At 31.6% G+C, this 21,084-nt stretch overlaps 1 protein-coding gene and 1 pseudogene across 4 annotated transcripts in view; one reads left to right on the forward strand and one right to left on the reverse strand.

Annotated features, from left to right (window-relative positions):
* Positions 1 to 21,084, forward strand: part of SOS1 (SOS Ras/Rac guanine nucleotide exchange factor 1) — a 131,268-nt gene that overhangs the window by 82,838 nt on the left and 27,346 nt on the right. For all 4 annotated transcript variants that reach the window (XM_011361376.2, XM_011361377.2, XM_011361379.2 and 1 more), the window contains 7 exons: positions 5,865 to 5,992; positions 6,776 to 7,431; positions 16,237 to 16,318; positions 17,105 to 17,227; positions 17,517 to 17,620; positions 18,790 to 19,012; positions 20,010 to 20,129. In XM_011361376.2, the coding sequence (XP_011359678.1) occupies positions 5,865 to 5,992; positions 6,776 to 7,431; positions 16,237 to 16,318; positions 17,105 to 17,227; positions 17,517 to 17,620; positions 18,790 to 19,012; positions 20,010 to 20,129 (1,436 nt within the window). The remainder of the gene's footprint in view (positions 1 to 5,864; positions 5,993 to 6,775; positions 7,432 to 16,236; positions 16,319 to 17,104; positions 17,228 to 17,516; positions 17,621 to 18,789; positions 19,013 to 20,009; positions 20,130 to 21,084) is intronic.
* LOC111740686 lies at positions 3,020 to 3,139 on the reverse strand (annotated as a pseudogene).

The following is a 21,084-nucleotide window of genomic DNA, read 5'->3' on the forward strand; positions in this document are numbered from 1 at the left end:
GATTTATTAAATATAAGTTTTACATGACATAGGTGCCTTGGCATAGTGACTATTTTAAGCAGAAGGAGCTTGAGGAAACAGAAGCAGGACGGTCATTGACCTTCTTCCCTCTTCCTTCTGTTTTCTCAAACTCCTTCAGCTTAAAATAGTCACTTTGCCAAGGTATTGTTTTTGGGGGTAGTGTGTCCTGATCCCCATCACATACTTCTCCTGCTCCCACCCACAGCCCTATTATTTACTCATTAAGTTGATTTAGAAAAGGCACTGACCGCCTTTGCTATATGGCAACAAACCTGTTATACCAAAAGTTGATTTTAGGAGCATGAAGAAAATAGGAACTTATGCTGGTCTCATTAGGAATGAAAGGATTCAATGAAGAGAGGGATTTAAAAGAGAATTGGGGAAATGTAGGCTTATTTATTTTTCAGTTAGCTCTGCTTGTTTATTGTGTAAGCACCTTTTTTCAGTTAACTCTGCTTGTTTATTGTGTAAGCACCTTAAATTCACTTTTCTTAATCAGCAGAACTATTCTTTCTGTGCTCATTCTCTCAGTGAATGGTTCCATAATCCAACTGGGTGCTCAGTATAGAAGCCTAGGAGTCCTCAACTCCTCTCTCTCATTCTCCATATCACATCCACTTAGTCACCAAGTTAAGTCCTTTTCATTCTTGAAAAGGAGCTTCTTTTGGATTCTTTTCATTTCCTCTCAGTATTTTGTCAGGGCCATGATTATCTCATCTGGATTATCACAAATCTCCCTTTAATTTTCTCTTTCCCATCTCCTCTCTCCCCCTCCCCCAATCTGCTCTTGACAGGGTAACCAACCAAAGCCATCTTTCTAAAATGTAAATTGGATAATGTTGGTCACTAGCTTAAAACCCTAATGGCTCCCATTCTCCAGGTTAATATTCAAGTTCCTAATAAGGCTTACAGTTATGACTTGGTCCCTATTTACTTCTCCAGCATTTTGACTTACCACCTCTCCCTACCCCTCCTCATCCTTCTCACCTAACCAGGCTCTACCTGTCGCCTAGTTTTTCTCAGTCGTGGTCCTAAAAGTCTCTGAATCATACATGCTATTTCCTCTGCCTAGTACATTCTTGTACCTCTGTTTCCCATGGCTAATCCATTCTTATCTTTCAGGTCTTATAGTCATTTCCTTCTGGAAACCTTCTCTGCCATCCTCTCTCCCTTTATTAGGTCAAGAGCTCTATATTTTCACCATCATAGCGCTCTGTCATTCATCTTCTCTTTTATACTCTAAGCTCTAATAGCAGGGATCTGTTTGGCTTGCTCACTATCACATTTTCATTGCTTATAAATAATGGTTAATTAAATATTAGTTAATTGATTGAGACTTGATTGCCTTCCCCGTAGATCTGCTCTTTTGAGTTTATTTTCCCACTCAGCTACTGTTAATATTGTAGTTTCAAAAGTGTACAAAAGACTACTTATCTCAATAAAATTTTTCACTTTTCTCAAAAAGCTTTGAGAATTTTGTTTTTATTTCCTAATAGTGAATTATAAGTCATGTTTTAATTTATATTTTAAGGCTTTATTTATGGAAGAGTTATATTATTTATACTATTTATTTATACTGTAAATTTATACTATTTATTACATGTAATCTATACAGCCTTAGTAATGACCATCTTCCTCAATTGTCGGGTGAAAATGAGGGCTTAGGTTGGTTAAGTAAAAGATCAAATTTTGTTAATATCATTAACATTACTGGTTGAAATTTTATGTATTGTAAGGGATTATCTGCATATATGAAATCATTTTAATTAAAAAAATAATTTTTGGTGGGAAAAGGAAAGAACTGGTTATAAAATTTACTTACTGACTTAAAAAATAGCATGAGTAATTGGAATTTACAGACAATTTCTAAATCTCATTTTAGTTAAGAATTTCATCATCTTTACCCATAGCTTTTAGTTGCGCTGCTACTATAAAAGAATAGTTAATTTATTTGCGTGTCATTGCCGTTCTTGCACTCAGCCTTTAATGAAATATTTGAGTGATGCCATAGCAAAGAATCAAGAGCAGTTGGTTTAAGTAGTTGGTTTCTGAAATAATTAGATAATATTCCATACATCTGTTAAGAGACTAGTAAATTAAATTTATTCTTTGACTATGTATTTTCTACATTGTAATCTGCTCTAGTAGATCATCAAACAGTGTACCAGTAACCATTCTAAAATCCAAATGTGATCCCCGTCTTTGCTTGTGTTCTCACATTTTGAGCTCTTTTTATGTATACAATATTTAAGATAAAGATAAATATTTCTTTTTATGTCCTAAGACTTAGACAGTTATAATGTATGTTTCTTGGTTCTATATTTTGGCATCCTTGTGCATTGTAGTTTACCTGTTTGAATGGAATGGGTTTTATTTGGTGAATATTTTCTAATTAGGTATTCCAAAGTCATTTTAGTTCGGGAATCCTGGATTTTGGTCCTATCTGCCTCTGCCATCAAGTAAATGGCAGTTCCTTCATTTTATATACTTTCATATTGGAAAAATTAATTTCTAGAAATAAAAACAGGAATTCAAATTTTTTTAAAAAAAGGAAACCATTATATGTTTGTGAATTAGTTGAACTCATAAAAAATGCATCAGGATAAAACACTTTATTTTTTATGTATAAACCAATCTTGAATTTTATTCCTCCCCTAAATATAATTGTTCATGTTCTTTTCCAGTTCACAGCTCCTTAAATTTAACCCATTTTATCTCTCGAGGTTTCCTTTGGACAGGCAATATACCATATTTACTACTGCCCTTCCTACTTATTTCCATAAAAAAGTAATCACTGGTAGAATTGGCTTTTTTCTATTAAAAATTTAATTTTTATATTCTCTATAGAGCATAAAAGTTTTCATTGTGCATTAGAACATAATTCTCTAAATAAATTTGTTTGTTTGTTTGTTTGTTTTTAGGTGAGGCAACCCTTGGTCGACCTCACAGATTGCAAGGACCTTGTCAGCTTACAATCCCTTATTTTTTTTATTTTTTGTGCCTACAGCACCTGGTCTTCCTAGGTGGTCTCTCATCCAAGTACTAACCAGGCCTGACCCTACTTAGTTTCTGAGATCAGATGGGATCGGGCTTGTTCAGGGTGGCATGGGCCATAGACTCTAAATAAATTTAAATATAATCCGATATACAGCAATATAATCTCAGGATTTGATAATTTTTTACAACTATTTAAATGAACTGCATTTGTAAATTTAATTGTTGCCATTACACAATGAATGTTATGAAATAGGCATCCATGAAAAGCATGGTTGGTATTGAATATCACTTTAGTAACAAGAGGATGCTGCTTTGTGGAGTCTCATTTACATACTAATTGCCACTGTTTTGTTTCTGTAGCAACAATAGCCACCCCTTTGTTGGTAGTTAGCTTGAATTATTCTATACTAATGCCCAGTCTAAATCAGCTATGTTGAATAAAAGGAGCAAAGACTACTTATAAGAAATGTTATTTATTATATTGAAATGTATTTTAGATGGTTGACTAAGTCTATGAAGGTAAAAAATATATATTTAAAAATTATTTCATTAAAAAGTTTTATATATAAAAAAGTTTATGAGTTTTGAAATATATTAATACTTTTTAGATATTCGTATATTCTAGATGTGAAATGCTAAGTTAAATGATAAAATAGTCCAGTATTTGAACCATTTTTAGAATAGAAAAATCAAATTCATGTCTAAGTGAATTTGTTACTTTCATAATTCTTTTTATGTGTGTTAGAACTGTGTCTTTTGTATGACTTTAGGTATGTTTGCCTGAATTAATAATGTAAATATATCAAATAATAGAATGTGAAAGACTCGATAATATTCTGCTACCTGTTTGTGTCAACTCTTTTAAAAATTGCCTTGTATCATATTAACTTGAATATTGAGTGATCAAATTCTGAAACAACTGAATGAAATAGTTCACTCTTTAGTGATGCTTTCATTATTACACCATGTAGAATTTTGCCCTTATTGAATATTGTTTTCAGTGTTAGATTATCTGCTGTCTTTGAAGCTTAAACTTGGTAAGGTTAATGGTAACATTTTATCTCCAAAACTTTTGCCAAATGGGAGGTTAATAGTTGAAAATAATAAAGATGGGAGGTACTTTGATTATCCAAAGCCAGCTGTTAGCCTACCAGTAATATCTGTTAACTAAAAACCTAGTATCTTTCTTTATGAACACTTGGCCATTGACTTTCATTAATCTAGCTGGCCATAGTGAAGAGCAGTATTCTGAGTAAAAGGTATTTGAGTATTTTTAATGTATATATTTTAAAGTCTCTTATTCTTTGGAGACTGTTTTTTCTTTTTTAACCTTATGTTGGAAATTATTATGAAGAGATTTTCGTTTTACTTAACACAATTGAGACTGAGTATTTTCCTAAAAAGTGCAGATTATGTCTCTAGTGGAAAATATGGTGAATTTTCAGTAATGATATAAGACATTTGGATAATAAAAGCTGAGCATTATATAGACATTACAATATGGTATTTATTACTTCTGGAATATTTGAGCATGAAGATATTTTAAGTAAATTATTTTTATAAAAATGGTTTGGGGCATTGAATAGAAATATGTTTACTTTTCACAAGTCATGAGTATATACTTGTGTGTATGTATGTGTGTTTATCACTCATCTTTATCAGTTGAAGCAGAAAGGAATGTATGGTTGATCTTTAAGGAAGACCTCTCAAGAACATAAAACCCTTAAAGTACTAGTGAATAGTGAAGCTTATTGAAAAGTAAATCTTTATCAATTACTTCAACTATTTTTATGGTTTTATTTCTCAAGTCTTTTCCTTTATGGTAGAGAGTAAGTGTTCTTAAATGTTGCAAGAAAGCTATATCGAGTAAATGTTATGTCTTAAGTTTTCCTTTTTGGCCGCCAGAAATAGCTTTATAAGGTTACCGAATTACTGTCTCTCATACCTCAGTTAATTGCTAGCTTGCCTTATATCCACTTTATTGTATTTATAATTAGTACTTATTAATGAAGATAATCCTTTTTAAGTACGGACTTTCTGTCATATGTAGTATATTTGTCACTAATAGAAAATGTATTTGAGTTTCACTAATATGTGCATTTCTAGTTTTACTCAAAATCTTAATGTGAATACTGAGAAAGTTCTTCCTGATACTGTTAGTTCTGTAGTAGAATAACAAAGAAAACTACCTGCACTTACATCGTATGTTGCCATTTACAAAGTGCTTTGATTTTTATAACAACCCCGTAAAGTAGGCAGGGCAGCTTTTTATAAAAATCATTTGACAGATGGGAAAAGTGAGGCTCAGAAGTCAAGTAATTTTCCCCAAGGTCACAGAGAAGTACAGTCAAAATTTGATCTTAGGTTTTGTGTCTTCAAGTTCCTCTCCACTATATTGTATCCTTCTCTGTATATTTATCTTCCTTTTCATCCTATTGCCTACAACATTAATGTTGGAATCGCACACTTCAAAAAGATCTCATCTATGCGCCTACTGCTGTGCTAAGTCTTATAAAGTTAAAAAGATAATTTATGTCCCTCATTTTTTTTCAGTCATATATGCATCTGAGAAACTGCACATTACTGTCTGTCACAAGGGCATGACATCTTTTTAACACTATTCCTACTCTTTTTTTTTTTAATGTGGAAAACTTGGTTGCATGTTGAAATGGATAGTAATACACAAAGAAGAAAAAGACTCACTATATTTTATGACATTTAAAAAAATTTATTGTCGTAGAAAGAGTTGAGTCAGTGTTAGCTTTATTTATCCTTAAATAAAATGGGCTTATTATTTTTTGTCCAAACTATTCTACTGGTTCAGATTTATCATTTTCACTTTACAGCAGTTAGAAGAAAAGAGTGAAGATCAAGAAGACAAGGAATGTTTGAAACAAGCAATAACAGCTTTGCTTAATGTTCAAAGTGGTATGGAAAAAATATGTTCAAAAAGTCTTGCAAAACGAAGACTGAGGTGAATAATTTTGCTTTTTTATAATCCTCTTTTTCACCTTGAATATTATGGTATAAATTCAGGGATCTCAGTTTCCTTCTCAAGTAAACAATGAAGAAAATAGTTTTAGTGACAAGCTTGGTCTTTCAGAGGAAGTGACATCAAAGCCAAGAGAATTTGTTATTGTTTGAAAAACCTTTCATATTGTGCATTTTCCTTGCATACTCCCAGACAAGACCTCCTGAGAGTCAACTGGTAAGCTGAAGGAGAGATAGAGTAAAATACATTGGGTAGATTTATGTCAACATCATTGTTCTGTCAAAGTAAAATTACTAGTATCCTTTATTTTAGGGATTATATAACTTGAGGCATTAATTCAGATAATATTGCTTCCAGTTTCCTAATTATAATATGTGCATGTTTTTAGCTTTGGGTCTTGTCCACTTAAGCATTTCTAAATAATTTTTTTAAACTTCTTAAATTACTTTTTTTCACTGTATTGGCCTACTTTTTAATATTTGTCATTCTAAATTTTTAGATGCCAAGGTAGAAATAATCTTTCTGTAGCTGAATTTATAGGGTAGAATTTTGTCATTGTTCTTTTTAGAGCACTAAAAAAATGTCTCTAATGTGTTGCTTCAGTTTCCAAAATTGTGCAATTTTGTAACACTAATATATTCGGAGAATTAGTGAAAACCTTCTCAATGTAACTTTTTAAAATATACTCTTATACTGTCCTTTATTTACTCGAATTCTAGGTTCTCTGTCATCTGTGTACTAATAATGTTTTTTCCTTTATCCCAGTGAATCTGCATGTCGGTTTTATAGTCAGCAAATGAAGGGGAAACAACTAGCAATCAAGAAAATGAATGAGATTCAGAAGAATATTGATGGTTGGGAGGGAAAAGACATTGGACAGTGTTGCAATGAATTTATAATGGAAGGAACTCTTACACGTGTAGGAGCCAAACATGAGAGACACATATTTCTCTTTGATGGCTTAATGATTTGCTGTAAATCAAATCATGGGCAGCCAAGACTTCCTGGTGCTAGTAATGCAGAATATCGTCTTAAAGAAAAGTTTTTTATGAGAAAGGTACAAATTAATGACAAAGATGACACCAGTGAGTACAAGCATGCTTTTGAAATAATTTTAAAAGATGAAAATAGTGTTATATTTTCTGCCAAGTCAGCTGAAGAGAAAAACAATTGGATGGCAGCATTGATATCTTTACAGTACCGAAGTACACTGGAAAGGATGCTTGATGTGACAATGCTACAGGAAGAGAAGGAGGAGCAGATGAGGCTCCCTAGTGCTGATGTTTATAGATTTGCAGAGCCTGACTCTGAAGAGAACATAATATTTGAAGAAAACATGCAGCCCAAGGCTGGAATTCCAATTATCAAAGCAGGAACTGTTATTAAACTGATAGAGAGGCTCACATACCATATGTACGCAGGTAAGAAATGCGAAGTTGCCTGTCACTTTTATTTTCCTGCTTCAAGCCTATTTTCTTCGCTACGCTGGTCATTGTGCCTAAAATAGAAAGCAAACTAACAACAAAAAACCTCTGCATTATCAGAGTTCATTTTCCTTTAACAAAAAGACTGCCACTTTATATTTCTTTGAAATTTTATACTTTTTCATACCACATTTATATATATTATTTTTAACTTTACAACCAGAGTTATAAATGAGAAAATAAAGTTACTTGGCTAAATCTACCCAGTTAGAAAGTGGCAGTAACAAGACTTAAAAGTACTGAAAAATCTTCATTAGGGTCTAAAAAACTATTTTATACCTTTACCTTTTTTTTACTATCATTATAATTAAGATCAAAAGTTTTAATGTACACCCATCACTAAAATTGTGCTGGTAGTACAGATATACACAGCATTGCTTATTCTTAATTTCCTTTTCTAAAACTAAATAAATTTAGCAATCTTGGAAATCATTTAAGGTTTCAGTATGTTTCACTTTTTACAACTGATGCTGTTTAAGAAAACATTTTCGCCTTAGCAGGGCAATTTTAAAAGACAAACATGTCCAAACCACCTAGGAATATTGCTCTAGGCTGTATCAAATATAATGTTTGAGAGGTAAGAAATACATAATGATTCATTTTTAAAGTAAATATATTTCTTCTAATAAGTAACAATGGTAATCCAATGTTCTTCAACCTTCAACTTCCCTACATAGTAGGAAGTTTGATAATTGTAAAATACTATAGAGTGTGGCATAGTAGAAGGAGCATTGACTTTGGGTTTACAGCCTCACTCTATCATACGTAGTTCCTTAAGGTCTCAGAACCTTAGTTTTTCATCTCAAAACTCAACAGCTACCTTAAAATGTTATTGGGAACAATAAGCGAAATACTATACATGAAAGCTCTTTGTAAATATAGATGCTTTTTCAGAGAATGTTTTTATCACAAAAACATATAAAATCAAATGTAATTTTTATAAATACTATTCTTAAATAGTTGAATGTGAAAGTTAACCTTCATCTCCATATTTCTTGCTTAAATATATTCCTATCTCTAAGAGATGTATGTTTCTGGGGAAATTTTTCTTTAATTTTTAAAGTCCTATAAATGGGTTCTTTCTTCTCTCTGTAAACTATTCTGGTACCAGTTGAATTAAACTTTTAAAGATATTTATTAATCCACTATAATAAAGATGAATACCATTTGATAATGTTAATCTGTTCAATTTATTAAATGTCCAGTCAGAAATACTTATATGGCCTAGAAACTATCAGGGCCACCTTGCAAAAAAGTAAAATTAAATTTGAATATTTTTATTACTCATATTAAAGCATTTTATAAATATGTTTCATTATCGCCACAGGTCTCTGTGATAAATCAGCAAGTATTTTGTTTTTAGTTTTTATTCAACCTCTAATTGGCAACTCTTTTCCTAGACTTTTCTATAGAAAAATAATAGTGTTTTCCATAGGCTAATTTTAAAAGCAGTTTGAGTTCTCTAAGCACATACCATTTAGTAGTAGCAGGCAGCAGCTGAAATGTGATGAATATAATCAAAGAAGATTAATCTGGGATTCTAATTTTAGTGTTGATTTTTCACCTAGAAACTTTTATAGTCAGTGTATTTATTTTACTGCCTCCGAAATGAAAAAGTAAATCGAGGCACAGAAAATTTAAATAAGCTGCCTAGGATTTTACATGAAAAAGAATTAGATTATTCTGTCTTCTTATTTACATATAAAACTTTTTAAGAGATATAATTTTCAGTAATTAGTATATGACCTACCTATTTAGTTGATCTTCATCAACTTCTGTATACTCTTTAAGATCTAGAATACAACTACAAAAATGTTTTATTGAATTAACCAAAATTCGTGGTTGCAAAATACATACTTCTTTGCTACTTTTAAGGAACTTTTAAGGTTATAAAAGTACAAATTTCTCTTCTTGCCACATCATGCTCATTTTAAGTGTCTTAGAAGACTCACAGGATTTTTTGGCATAAGCTTTTGAAACTGTTCACCATTTATTTTAAATACCTTTGTTTTGAGTTCTTAGACTGTTTAATGTAAAATTAATCCTTACATTAAATAGTAAAAGTCCTAAAACAGAAGTTTTACTATTTTTTCCTGTATATAAATATAAGTGGCAAGGTGCTAAAGAAGACTTACTAGTCTTTACTATCACAAGTTAGTGGTATTTGAGTTTGAAGACAGTTTCAGATTCCAAAATTTGTAATACAGTTGTTTCTGTAAAACTCGATTGTTAATGATAAAAATTTTCTTTAAACTGCTTGATGTATTTCACAGAACTTATCATTGTTAATCGTACAAATTTTCTTTTAAACTGCTGTATTTCACAGACTTTATGATTATTAATAAGCAGTTGCAGAACTACAGTTAAATATTTCTTTTCTGGGGAACTGTGTTTTTAAATTGTTTTTTGAATGAGGACACTTAAAAAAAATAAAATGTGAGCAAACATAGCTGATAGTTTTGTTATAAATTTGGCAGTCTTCTCTCCTTAATGTACACAATGCTAACCAAGTCTGTGGACACTTTTTTTTTGCCATGGTGTTTTATTAGTTACTTTTGATAGTTGCTCCATTTATATTAATTTTTAGCTTTTGAGAATAATATTTTAAGTGGTCGTACTTCTAGTTAATATAAAACAGTTAAATTTATAGATTTATAAAATTTTGCAAAGTTAAGTAAAGTTAAATTTAAATTGATAAGATTGTATTACTTTTTTTAAAGGTTAGTTTTTAAAAAATTTCTTATTTCACATGGAATAAAATTCCAGTGTTGGTTTTAAAAGATTTGTGGCTAAGTTTTTTGACATTTTCCTTTTCTTTCCTCTTTTGAAGGTTAATTGAATATTTTAATTTATATCATAAATATATTACTTGTGTAACTAAAATCCACAAGCAGCTTTCATAAGTTATGGTTTATAGTACACACAAATTAATATTACTATTAGTTTGACCTCTTCTGTAAGGTCTATCATTGAACATATTACTAGCAATAAAGAATGTATTTTTAATAGACCATCTATAACTTGTAAAACAAGAAAGCAGTTATTATTTTTTAAGGTCTTTTCTAGCTCAGATGGACTCTGAGCCCCCACTACAATGATAACAGATCAAGTTACCATTTGTTTTCAGAACTATTAATCTGTTTTTGTCGTTGTCGTTGTTTTGGTTCAATTAGTTGATTGGTGGGTATTTTTATTGGAGAACATACAGTGCAATTTGTGGCTTAAATTGAAACAAAAGCTAATATTTAACTTGAACATTTTTATTGTATTGAATCATAAGACATTGAATATAATACAGTGAGAAGTTTATTAACTTAAAAGCAATACTCACACTTATTTTTTAGATTATAGATTGGTCAGATGTCAAAAAAAAAAAATCTAGTTTAACATTACTTAATTCCAACTTCAGTGTGGCTTCAACCACTTCAGTCCCTCAAGTGTTTGAACAATAATTTATGAAATAAAAGCTATAGATCTCTAGCATTAAATAAAGTGACCAATCCCTCACTTATAGACAAAAACCGAAGACCTCTGAAGGTTATGTGATTTGCCAGAAATCATATCATCATGTAATTGCAGAATGAGGACTAGAAATTGGGTTTCTTGACTCTTAATGGAATACATTTTCCACCATGTTACACTAACTTATATAAGGTGAAGTTTTTCATTCAAATATAATTTTTATTTTGTGTATTGAATAATAAAAATAAGTTGCTTGCTTGGTTGAATAGCCAGTAATATAAATGGCTTGTTCATTTCTGGTCAAACACAGGTCTACCATGAAGGTATAGTCAGAGTAATATTTTTTCCTTATTGAAATAGGTAATAAGTAAGTTCTAACTATGATAAAGTTTCATTTTAATGCATACATTTTAGTATATAGTTAGATACTGGTCATCATAATTTTAGTTTTTAACAAAACCCAGTCATTAGTCTATTGGTGTTTGCTCTGTAAAGGAAAACTTTCTGGGAGAGAAGGTTAAAAGATTGCAACAGGGTCTTACGTGGAATATAATTCATAGCTTGTCTCTCAGATCCAGTATTTCTGGACATACAGTAATTCACTAACTACATCAGAACTTTGGAATTCATCCCAAATGCTGGGGTGTAATTACCTAGTTATGGATCATTCTGAATCTGGTAAGGATATGGAGAGACTTTCCTTACCTACAGTAAGAAAGCAGAAAGCAATATGCATAAATAAGAGGAGATGAGAGTAGGAATTTCATTTCGGTTAGTTATAGAAAATAAAGTACAAATTAATACTGAGACTTAACATGGGTAAAGAAATGTTTGGTGATGATATGTCTGTCTGGTTTGATGTTTTATTTTAGAGAAATAAGGTAACCTTGAGGTGTAGGGGTAATAATTCAGAACTGACATTATATGGAAATAAAAGTTTTTCATATCGAAGTGTGGGGAAAAGGTGTTTCTCATGCATAGTGAACGTCTCTTTTATGGAAAATGGTATCGAAAAAACTTAGGCCAGTTGATATTTTTCTTTAAAGTATTTATGGCTATTTTATGCCCTCATAGAGAAAATCTTCAAAAACCTGCCTCAGATTTCTTTTGGCTTTGTGTCCTATATAAGCTTGGTTTGGGTGTTTTAACTTCTAAAAAATCTTTTGAATAGTTTTTGATCTATAGCGCAGCACTTTTCTATTTTTAAACTCTGATTTTTTTAAATGTTTGTGCGTCAGCATAGCGTGTTTCCTTTTTTAAGGAATTCAGGAGTGATTGTTTATAAATCCTTGCTGAGAAGCTTATTGTTCCTTGTAGCTTTTTACATGGCTGTACTAAAGGGAGAATTGTCACATGAACAGACATCCTGATTAACAGTGTTTCACTGTGGTGGTTGGGGGAGGGGTGTTCTTTACATAAATAACTCTCTATGTAATAAATATTTCATAAATTTCATTGATCCTGCTAAATAATATATCAAGTGTTGGTCAAAATAAGTATGTAAGAAGAAAAGGGTTGATTTTATCACCTCAAATCTAGTTTACTATATTCTGACATTAAGTATATTCTGAGTTCCTCAGATTTAGAAGAATTATGCGATAAAATACTATGGAAGAATGGTTTTAGAATGAGGAAGACAGGCAGCTAGGAAACCAGCAGAAAATAGTAACTACAACTTATGTTCGAAATAACCCAGGTCTAGACCAGGGACTTGATGGCAGAGTTGGCAGGTATTTGTATAAAGAGGTTCTTTAGAGAGAAGGATGCTCAGAGGTAGTGAGCACGGTGGAAATCTTAGTACAGGAATTTGAAAGTCAGAAGAGAAAAACCACAGTGTTTGTCATTACTTATATTGCAATTCATTAGGATTTAGTTGGAGAAAGAAGTTTGTGGAGTTACATCCACAAGCAAAGGATAAACAGAAGGAGAATATCAAAATAGTTGATTTTCATTTTCTCCACAAATATTTGTTTGTGCATTTGTCTTCCATCTGTCTCTGAAACATTTTATAATATAGCTAGATAACTGCTACTCCACAACCAACAGAGGCATTAACTTAATTTTTATCATTGCCTGATAAATGTAAGTAGGTACTTTGTATTCTTAGAAAATTATATAACCTGCCTTTATTAATGGGTATTTTTAAAATACCAAATTATCTCAGTCCTTTACATCATCAATAAGATAAAAGCCTCCAGTAGTTAGTGTGACATAGCATATGTTATAATCACTGAAATGGAGAAATCAATAGAAATAAAAATAGCTTCTAGAATATGTAATTTTTTGTGTAAAATTTCAAATACAGATGTATGTCCTCTCTTACTATGTTTTTTATTCATTAGCAATTTTCCACTGCATTAGACTAAAAATAAAGTCAAAATTAATACAAGCCTGGGAATATATACAGCCTTTAAGACATTTTTTGAAAGTACTTAAACTTTTGCCAAATTTTCTTTGTTTATTTTTAGTTTCTGCTGGTTTTTTGGCAAGACTGCTCTGATTGCTAATCAAGCTAAAAACAACTTAAACTTGGGTCACTTTGGAACTTAGTCCAACTGATGATTGTAGGCATGTTTATTTCACCTCCAGCCTCAACAACTCCTCTTCTGAATACCGTATACAGGAAGGTGCAGCTGATAAATACTTCCTAAAATCTGGAAGGCTTAACAAAAATTATAGAATCACAATTAGATTGCTAATTTTTCAATGAATTTCTCTTGTCTTTATTCAAGATTAGCAGTTCATAGCTACATTCTGAATTATTTATGTAAAGTTCTATAATGATTATATAATTCATGGGTTCATTCTTTATATTTAGATCTCACCGCTGTGGAAACCTTAAGGGATCCTTTAATCCAGAAGGTTACGTGATACAGTAGGAAAAAGCACCAAATCAGGAATCACACAATCTAGATTATGGTTCCATCTCTGTTGTTCTGCTGTGACCCTAGATAAGTCTTAGTTACTTCTCTTATACATAGAAAAGGAAAAACATAACTGGCCCTACTCACTTCACAAAAATCATATGGAATAAATTATGAGAATACTCTTTGGAAACCTTATGTAACAGGCATGAGGAATTAATGTGATCTCCATTTGGCTGATGTGGCACTGAGGCACAGCATAACTTTCCCAGCATTGTCATCAGCTACTAAAGTACTGAAGTGGCCAAAAATTTTGGTTTAAGATGAAAAGACTATTTTAAAATAGTATGCCTTTAAAAATAGCCACTTTTTTAGAAGCATATTTTAATTCTCTTATAACTTTTATTCTGTTTTTCAACTTAAAAGTACCTTCGCTACCCCACAACTTTTTAGCTTGACTTAAGTGATATTTGAGAAGAAATCGATCAGGATATCTATTTTAGATATTTAGACTGAAATAAACCTTTCCCTTAAAAAAAAAAAGACCAGTCACCCTAAGGTTGGAACAGTGCTCAGGGATACTTGGAGCACTTTGTACTAAAGATCTGCACTCTCTCCAACAGTAACAGCTCAGTATCACTACAGTGGCCGCTGCTTTTGCTTCCTAAACACATGATGTTTTGAGTAGCCTCACCTTACAAATATTTGCAGAACAGGAAGAAGATTCTTGAAAGGGAGGATTGTGATGAAATCGATCTAAATCTCTGTTTTAAAATCTTGTACAGCCTTCTGTTTTAAAATCTTTTCTTCTGGATGAGACATTAGTCTTTAACGTTTGAGGAACTCTGTAACTGAAGACAAACAATAAAATACCAACAGAGAGGAAATTACTAAAGGATTGTATGTATTTAAATTACTTTTATCAGTAACCCACTCTAGCCTCAGAAGGTATCAATCTAAAGGAGAAGAGGAGCATTTAAAACCAATGTATTTTTGTTATTAAATATTTCTTTAACTTAAAAAAGTATTAAATTTAAGGTTGTCTAATATTTGAATCAGTTTGTTACCTTGATGACCACATAGATTGGAAATAGATTTCTATTTTATGATAAACCCATGAATTGGCTTTTTGGGGGGGAAAAGTTAATATAATTATTTTAAGGCTAAATTTAGGGTTCTTAACCAGAGTCAGTGTAAATAGAAAATTTCCAAACAAATTAATTCTGATTCTTGCTAAACCCTATGCTAATAAAAGACACTATACTTCTTATAAAAGATCCACAGGTCTGTAGGCTAACAAAAATAAAGGTATTTGCTACTCTCAAGTTTATCAGTAAATTAGAGCTTACCTAATGTAAAATAGGAAAAGAATGCTTCCAGTAAAAAAACTCAACTTAATGAACTCTTCCCTCCTTTTTAACGACTCTTAACAACTAAATGTGGACCTTGATGAAATTTGAGTTACAGAAGTTATTTTTTTTTTCCATTGTGGGAAGGTGTTTCTCCCCCTCTTTATACAGAATATGACAGCCAGGTCCCTTGTACTGATGACAGCAGCCTTTCTCCACAATTTGGGAGACTACTGTCAGGGAGAGACTGGAGTAGGCCAGGCCTGGGGAAGTGATCACATTCAGTCAACCACCTGTTTGACTTCATGGAGATGTGAATGAAAAGTAGGTCCTCTCATGGAAGGGTTTGGAGACTTCTGCTCTTATGATTGAACTTTCATTGTGACTACTTGAAATAAAAGGAATTAAAAACTGTGAATACAACCAAATCAGCATGTTCTTGCACATTTAATAGTTTTCATAACTTACAGATATTTTTAAGCATCTTTTAGCAGTTTTAATTAAGAAAGACCTCTAGCAAATAAAGTAATTTAGAAACTATTTAACAATCTACAACATTATAAGATCCAATTTCTAGTTGTATACTCTGTTAACATGATTGAAAGAAATCTAGATAACTGAAAGAAAACTAGATAAACTAGTCTGGATGTCAGGAAAAGTAATGGATTATTGCTGTGGCCTTTCTCTTTACGAGCGAGATAAACTAACTGGTGATACTCTGAGATCCAGGCAGCAGGTAGGAGCTTGCTTCCATGCTCTGCCTTTGCCTTTGCCTTTGCCTTTCTTCTCTTCACATTCCTGTGGCTGATGATAAGTTTAAGGTCAGCTAGTCAGAGTTGTGTAGAGGTCAAGAAAATAGTTCATGTAAAATTTTGGTAGCCATAGTTTTGACACTAATTAAGGAAGCACTAAAACTAGCAGTTCATTACAAAGTCCAAAGCATTCTGTGTGGGCAAAACATTTGGAGACTTTTAAAATTATTTGATCTCTTTTGAAAATGTAAATAATAGTTTTAATCATTATGAAGCAAAGATTTTAATAAGATATTTTTTTCTTTTTCTTCTTAGATCCCAATTTTGTTCGGACATTTCTTACAACATACAGATCCTTTTGTAAACCTCAAGAACTACTGAGTCTTATAATAGAAAGGTCTGTCAATTTAATTTTAAATTCTTTATTCTTTTTAAAAGAGATTGAGCTAAGATTTTATGTTTCTTGGAAATATATTGGAAGAGCTTTAAATTATAGTTCATGGGCACTTTTTAGGAAGTGAAATCTTTTATTTATTATTTTTAATATCTTTTTAGATAATTATTTTATGATAATGTTAGTTTTGATTAAATACAAAAATAGCCATTCTTTTTTTATACGGACACTCAGTATGTGAAATTTCAAAGTTATAAATTAATCAGGTTAAAGAACTATATAAAATATATAATTTAGATCTAGAAATTCAAATTTTGATGATTTAGATGTTCTAAACAGAGTTTTTCAAATATATACCATGTGTTGAGAAAAACAACTTGTCAGTGAACAAATACTATAATCAGAATGTTTTGTCCACCCAAAGAGCAGTCAACTTTTCAAGCATTACTCTTAAAAAGTATTATTTTGGCTGATTTAGAGTAGATACGCAAGCCAAAAATGTACATCAGTCCCTTAACTTTATAATCATATTCGTTTTGAGACTTTTCATGTATTCTTTACTGTGTATCTAGTTTAATCTATATTGGCAAGTATTAATTTATTTTTAAAAGTACAATAAGATCATTAACCTTTACATTATAGAAGCCTTATTGTTTGACTGATATGTATACTCCTAGTAATTTTTACAGTGCTCTCTTGATTGTGTGACTAGTGAAAAGGTTTGTACTTTTTTATTTGTATAATTTGACATAATTAGTATTTTCTTTAATTTGTTCTGTTTTATGTTAGGTTTGAAATTCCAGAGCCTGAGCCAACAGAAGCTGATCGCATTGCTATAGAGAATGGAGATCAACCCTTGAGTGCAGAACTAAAAAGATTTAGAAAAGAATATATACAGCCTGTACAACTGCGGTAAGCATTAAATAAATAACTGAAGTAAATACGTCTTCATTGAGGTGTTGTTTCAGAGTTGAAGTAAATAAAGATCTTTCTTAAGCAAGGAGGAGGTAAAAATTAATGAAAAGCAATTATCAGAAATTATTGTACAAGTCTTAATTAACATAGAATTTTGAAAATGGTAAACCACTTTTAAATATTAATTAGGTGAGAGTTACTGTTTTCCTTTATACCATTCATTACAAGAAACATTTATGCCTGAGTTCCCATGTGATTCAATTACTCTTCTTTGTTAATGCCATAGCGTATTAAATGTATGTCGGCACTGGGTTGAGCATCACTTCTATGATTTTGAAAGAGATGCAGATCTTTTGCAGCGAATGGAGGAATTTATTGGGACAGTAAGAGGTATGGTTGTTTTTTTTTAAGTGCACAGTTTTATGTTTGATAAAAGTACCTACATGGTGACTGTCAGTTGATGTCATTACTGCTCATTGTTGTTAAGAGGGGTTTATAATAATGCCAGCATAACAATTTGAAAAAATTTTTAATTTTCATCAAACAACATTTTTGACCTACAAATTGCTCAATAATCACCCTGTTGACCCAATGTAGTTTCATTTAGTAAATCAACTTAGTGGTTATTTTGAAATTGAATTTTAAAGTCTCAATTTATGCTGTCCTTACACTTATCTGAAAGTGCATGTAACGAGACAGTTAGGAACTGTAGTGCCATTATAACACCACTGATGGAAGCTGACTTGGCTACAGTAAGGTGAATAGTACACAAATTAGGGAAGCAGCAATGTTTAGTGAACTGAGAACGGAGAAACAAGAGTTCTGTTCCCAACACTGCCACACATCAGATACATGACTTTGGGCAAAATTTTTGCTTTGGCTCTTTATACTTCATTTTCCTCATCAGTAATATGAGGAGCTAGGCTGGAATGATCTCCAGCCTAAAGATTTAAAGATTATATGATTGTATAGGTCTAAAGATGTCCTAGACAAACTTGTTTCCATTTCTATTGTATACTCCAAATGAGAATCAGACAATAAAAGGTTAAATAATAGTACTTTCATGCATAGTATAAAATAAAGCCACATCAAAAACTCACACTGAAATGAAGGACTCTGTCCTCTGGCACTGTTTTGTTTATAAAAATGCAGTGTTAATTAGATTAACAGCGAATGTGTATAGATAGTCCTTATAAATCTCATTAGTGTAAGATAAATCTCTTTTTTGGAGGGCTCTAAAGTAATATTTTGAAATGAAGTACAGAATAATAGAAGTGAAAAATCTCTACAAATAAATTACTTTCTGATTTTATTTAGAAAAGATATGGAAGAATATATACCAAATTATTAACAGTGGTTACCCATGTGAAGAAGAGTGTGACTGATACAGGGAAAAGGGAAAGAGTAAAGGGGAACTTCCATTTTTTAAATTTTGATCATTTGAAATTTTTATAGCAAAGATATATTCAAGTATCACTTGTATGATTTTAAACTATTTTAAAAAATAAAATATTGAGTGAAAAGTATTTAAATGTTATTTAAAATGTAATGTATTTCAGGTAAAGCAATGAAAAAATGGGTCGAATCCATCACTAAAATAATCCAAAGGAAAAAAATTGCAAGAGACAATGGACCAGGTCATAATATTACATTTCAGAGTTCACCTCCCACAGTTGAGTGGCATATAAGCAGACCTGGGCACATAGAGACTTTTGACCTGCTCACCTTACACCCGATAGAAATTGCTCGACAACTCACTTTACTTGAATCAGATCTATATCGGTATGTAATTTGACATTCAAGCTGAAAAATCACTTCAAAGGAGTGATTTTGTTTTAATTTTTAAAATAAAATACTGGTTTCTGCCTTACAGGACTGTTATAAGACAAAAATGAGATAGTACATGAAGTGTCTAGTAATAAGGCCTGATGTATAGAAGGCTCCTCTTTCACTCCTTGATCACCCTTGCTCCGTCTGGATTTACCGCTTCTCTCTGTCTGCAGTCACCCCTCGTTGGTAAAGCTAGGTTCAAATCCTGCCTTTACCAATTGCTGGTTTGGTATTCTTGGGCAACTTTAACATTCTTGTGTAACTTTAATCCCTCAGCCTCTTAGTTTGCCCGAGAGTAAAATGGACCTAATGATAGTACCTACTCCTGGGGCTGTTGTGAAATTTAAAATAGTCAACATATGTACAGTACTTAGCACAAAGTAAAGGCTCAGTAAGTTAGCTTCTGCCGTTGCAGTTGTGAATTTAAGCCATGGTCAGTTACAGTGATCTCCTCCCACCAAAGATCATCACTATTCTCAAATATCAGTGTTAGAATCTATTTTATTTCCCAGGATCCTTTTATGGTTGGGTTCTCCCCCTTTCCTTCAGAGGAAAAAAAAGATTTACGAATTGCAGTGATTACCATATATCATTGGGCTGATTATTGTAACAGATATCATTTAAAAGAAGTATCCCAAACTACTTTGTCACCCTAATTTGTTCAGTATTGGTTACATGCTCAGAAAGATATGAAGAAATCTCAACCTTGCCCAAAGCAAAATGCTACTGTAAAGCAATAATAAAAGTACACAAGTTCATGCATAAAAATATTTTTTAATATATAGAAAAATATGCATAATTATTTTTGTTGTGCCTTGTCATAAACCTTTCTGTTGGTATAAGAGGAAAGTTTTATATGGGAGTTTAGTTTTATTTATCTCATTTACTTCATAAAACAGTATACTGGAGGGGAAAAGAATCATGTAGAATTATATCTTGCTGATTTTAGAGCTGTACAGCCATCAGAATTAGTTGGAAGTGTGTGGACAAAAGAAGACAAAGAAATTAATTCTCCTAATCTTCTGAAAATGATCCGGCACACCACTAATCTCACTCTGTGGTTTGAGAAGTAAGTATCACTGACATTCTTACATTTAATGGCAAATATGTTATAAAATTTCATTGCAATTCTATTTCTATATGTCTCACATCTTTTGTTGTTCCTCTTTCTCCTTTCTTTTGCACTGAGTGAATAGTTTTCTAATGTAGCACTTCCATTTAGTTAATGATTTTTCATTGTATTTTTGAGGATTTTTTAGTATTGCTTTAAAGTTTATCATACGTCTTAATCAGAATCAGCTTCATATTCGTACTAACTTAATTCTATACTTACTTTTATAGCTCTATTTCCTTTCCCCTATTTTTGTGGTATTAACGTAATATAGCATTACTTATAATTAACAGTGCTAATCTAACAGTTCACTGTTATAATTACTGCTTTACCATTGCAGCTTACTCTCACCCAGCTCCTTTGTGTAATTATTGGCAATATAGCACACATATATTACATTTCTATTGATTATAGACCGAACAATACATTACATACACATATATAGTTGCTTTTTAAATTACTTAAGCAATGACGAAAAAATATGCATTTATAGTGTCTTGTAGTCACATAATTACCTTTACTGGTGCTCTTTGTGTGGATTCATATTACTGTGTGGGATCACTTGCTTTCAGCCTGAAGATCTTCCTTTAGCAATTCTTGTACAGTGAGTCTGCCAGCAACAAACTCTCTCTATTTTTGTTTATCCAGGAAAGTTTTTATTTTGCCTTCACTTTTGAACAATAGTTCTATCTTCAAGTTAACTAATTATTTCTTCTGCCAGTTCAAATCTACTATTGAGCCTGTGTAGGAAATTTTTATTTTAATTGTTGTACTTTTCAATTCCAGAGTTTCCATTTGTTTCCTTTTATAATTTCTATGTCTTTTGTAATATTCTGCATTTGATACACATTGTCATCATACCTTCCTTTACTTTTTAAGTCATGCTTTCCTTTAGTTCTGTGAACATATTCAT

Source organism: Pteropus vampyrus, unplaced genomic scaffold (genome assembly GCF_000151845.1).
Source record: "Pteropus vampyrus isolate Shadow unplaced genomic scaffold, Pvam_2.0 Scaffold66, whole genome shotgun sequence".
Classification (NCBI taxonomy): domain Eukaryota; kingdom Metazoa; phylum Chordata; class Mammalia; order Chiroptera; family Pteropodidae; genus Pteropus; species Pteropus vampyrus.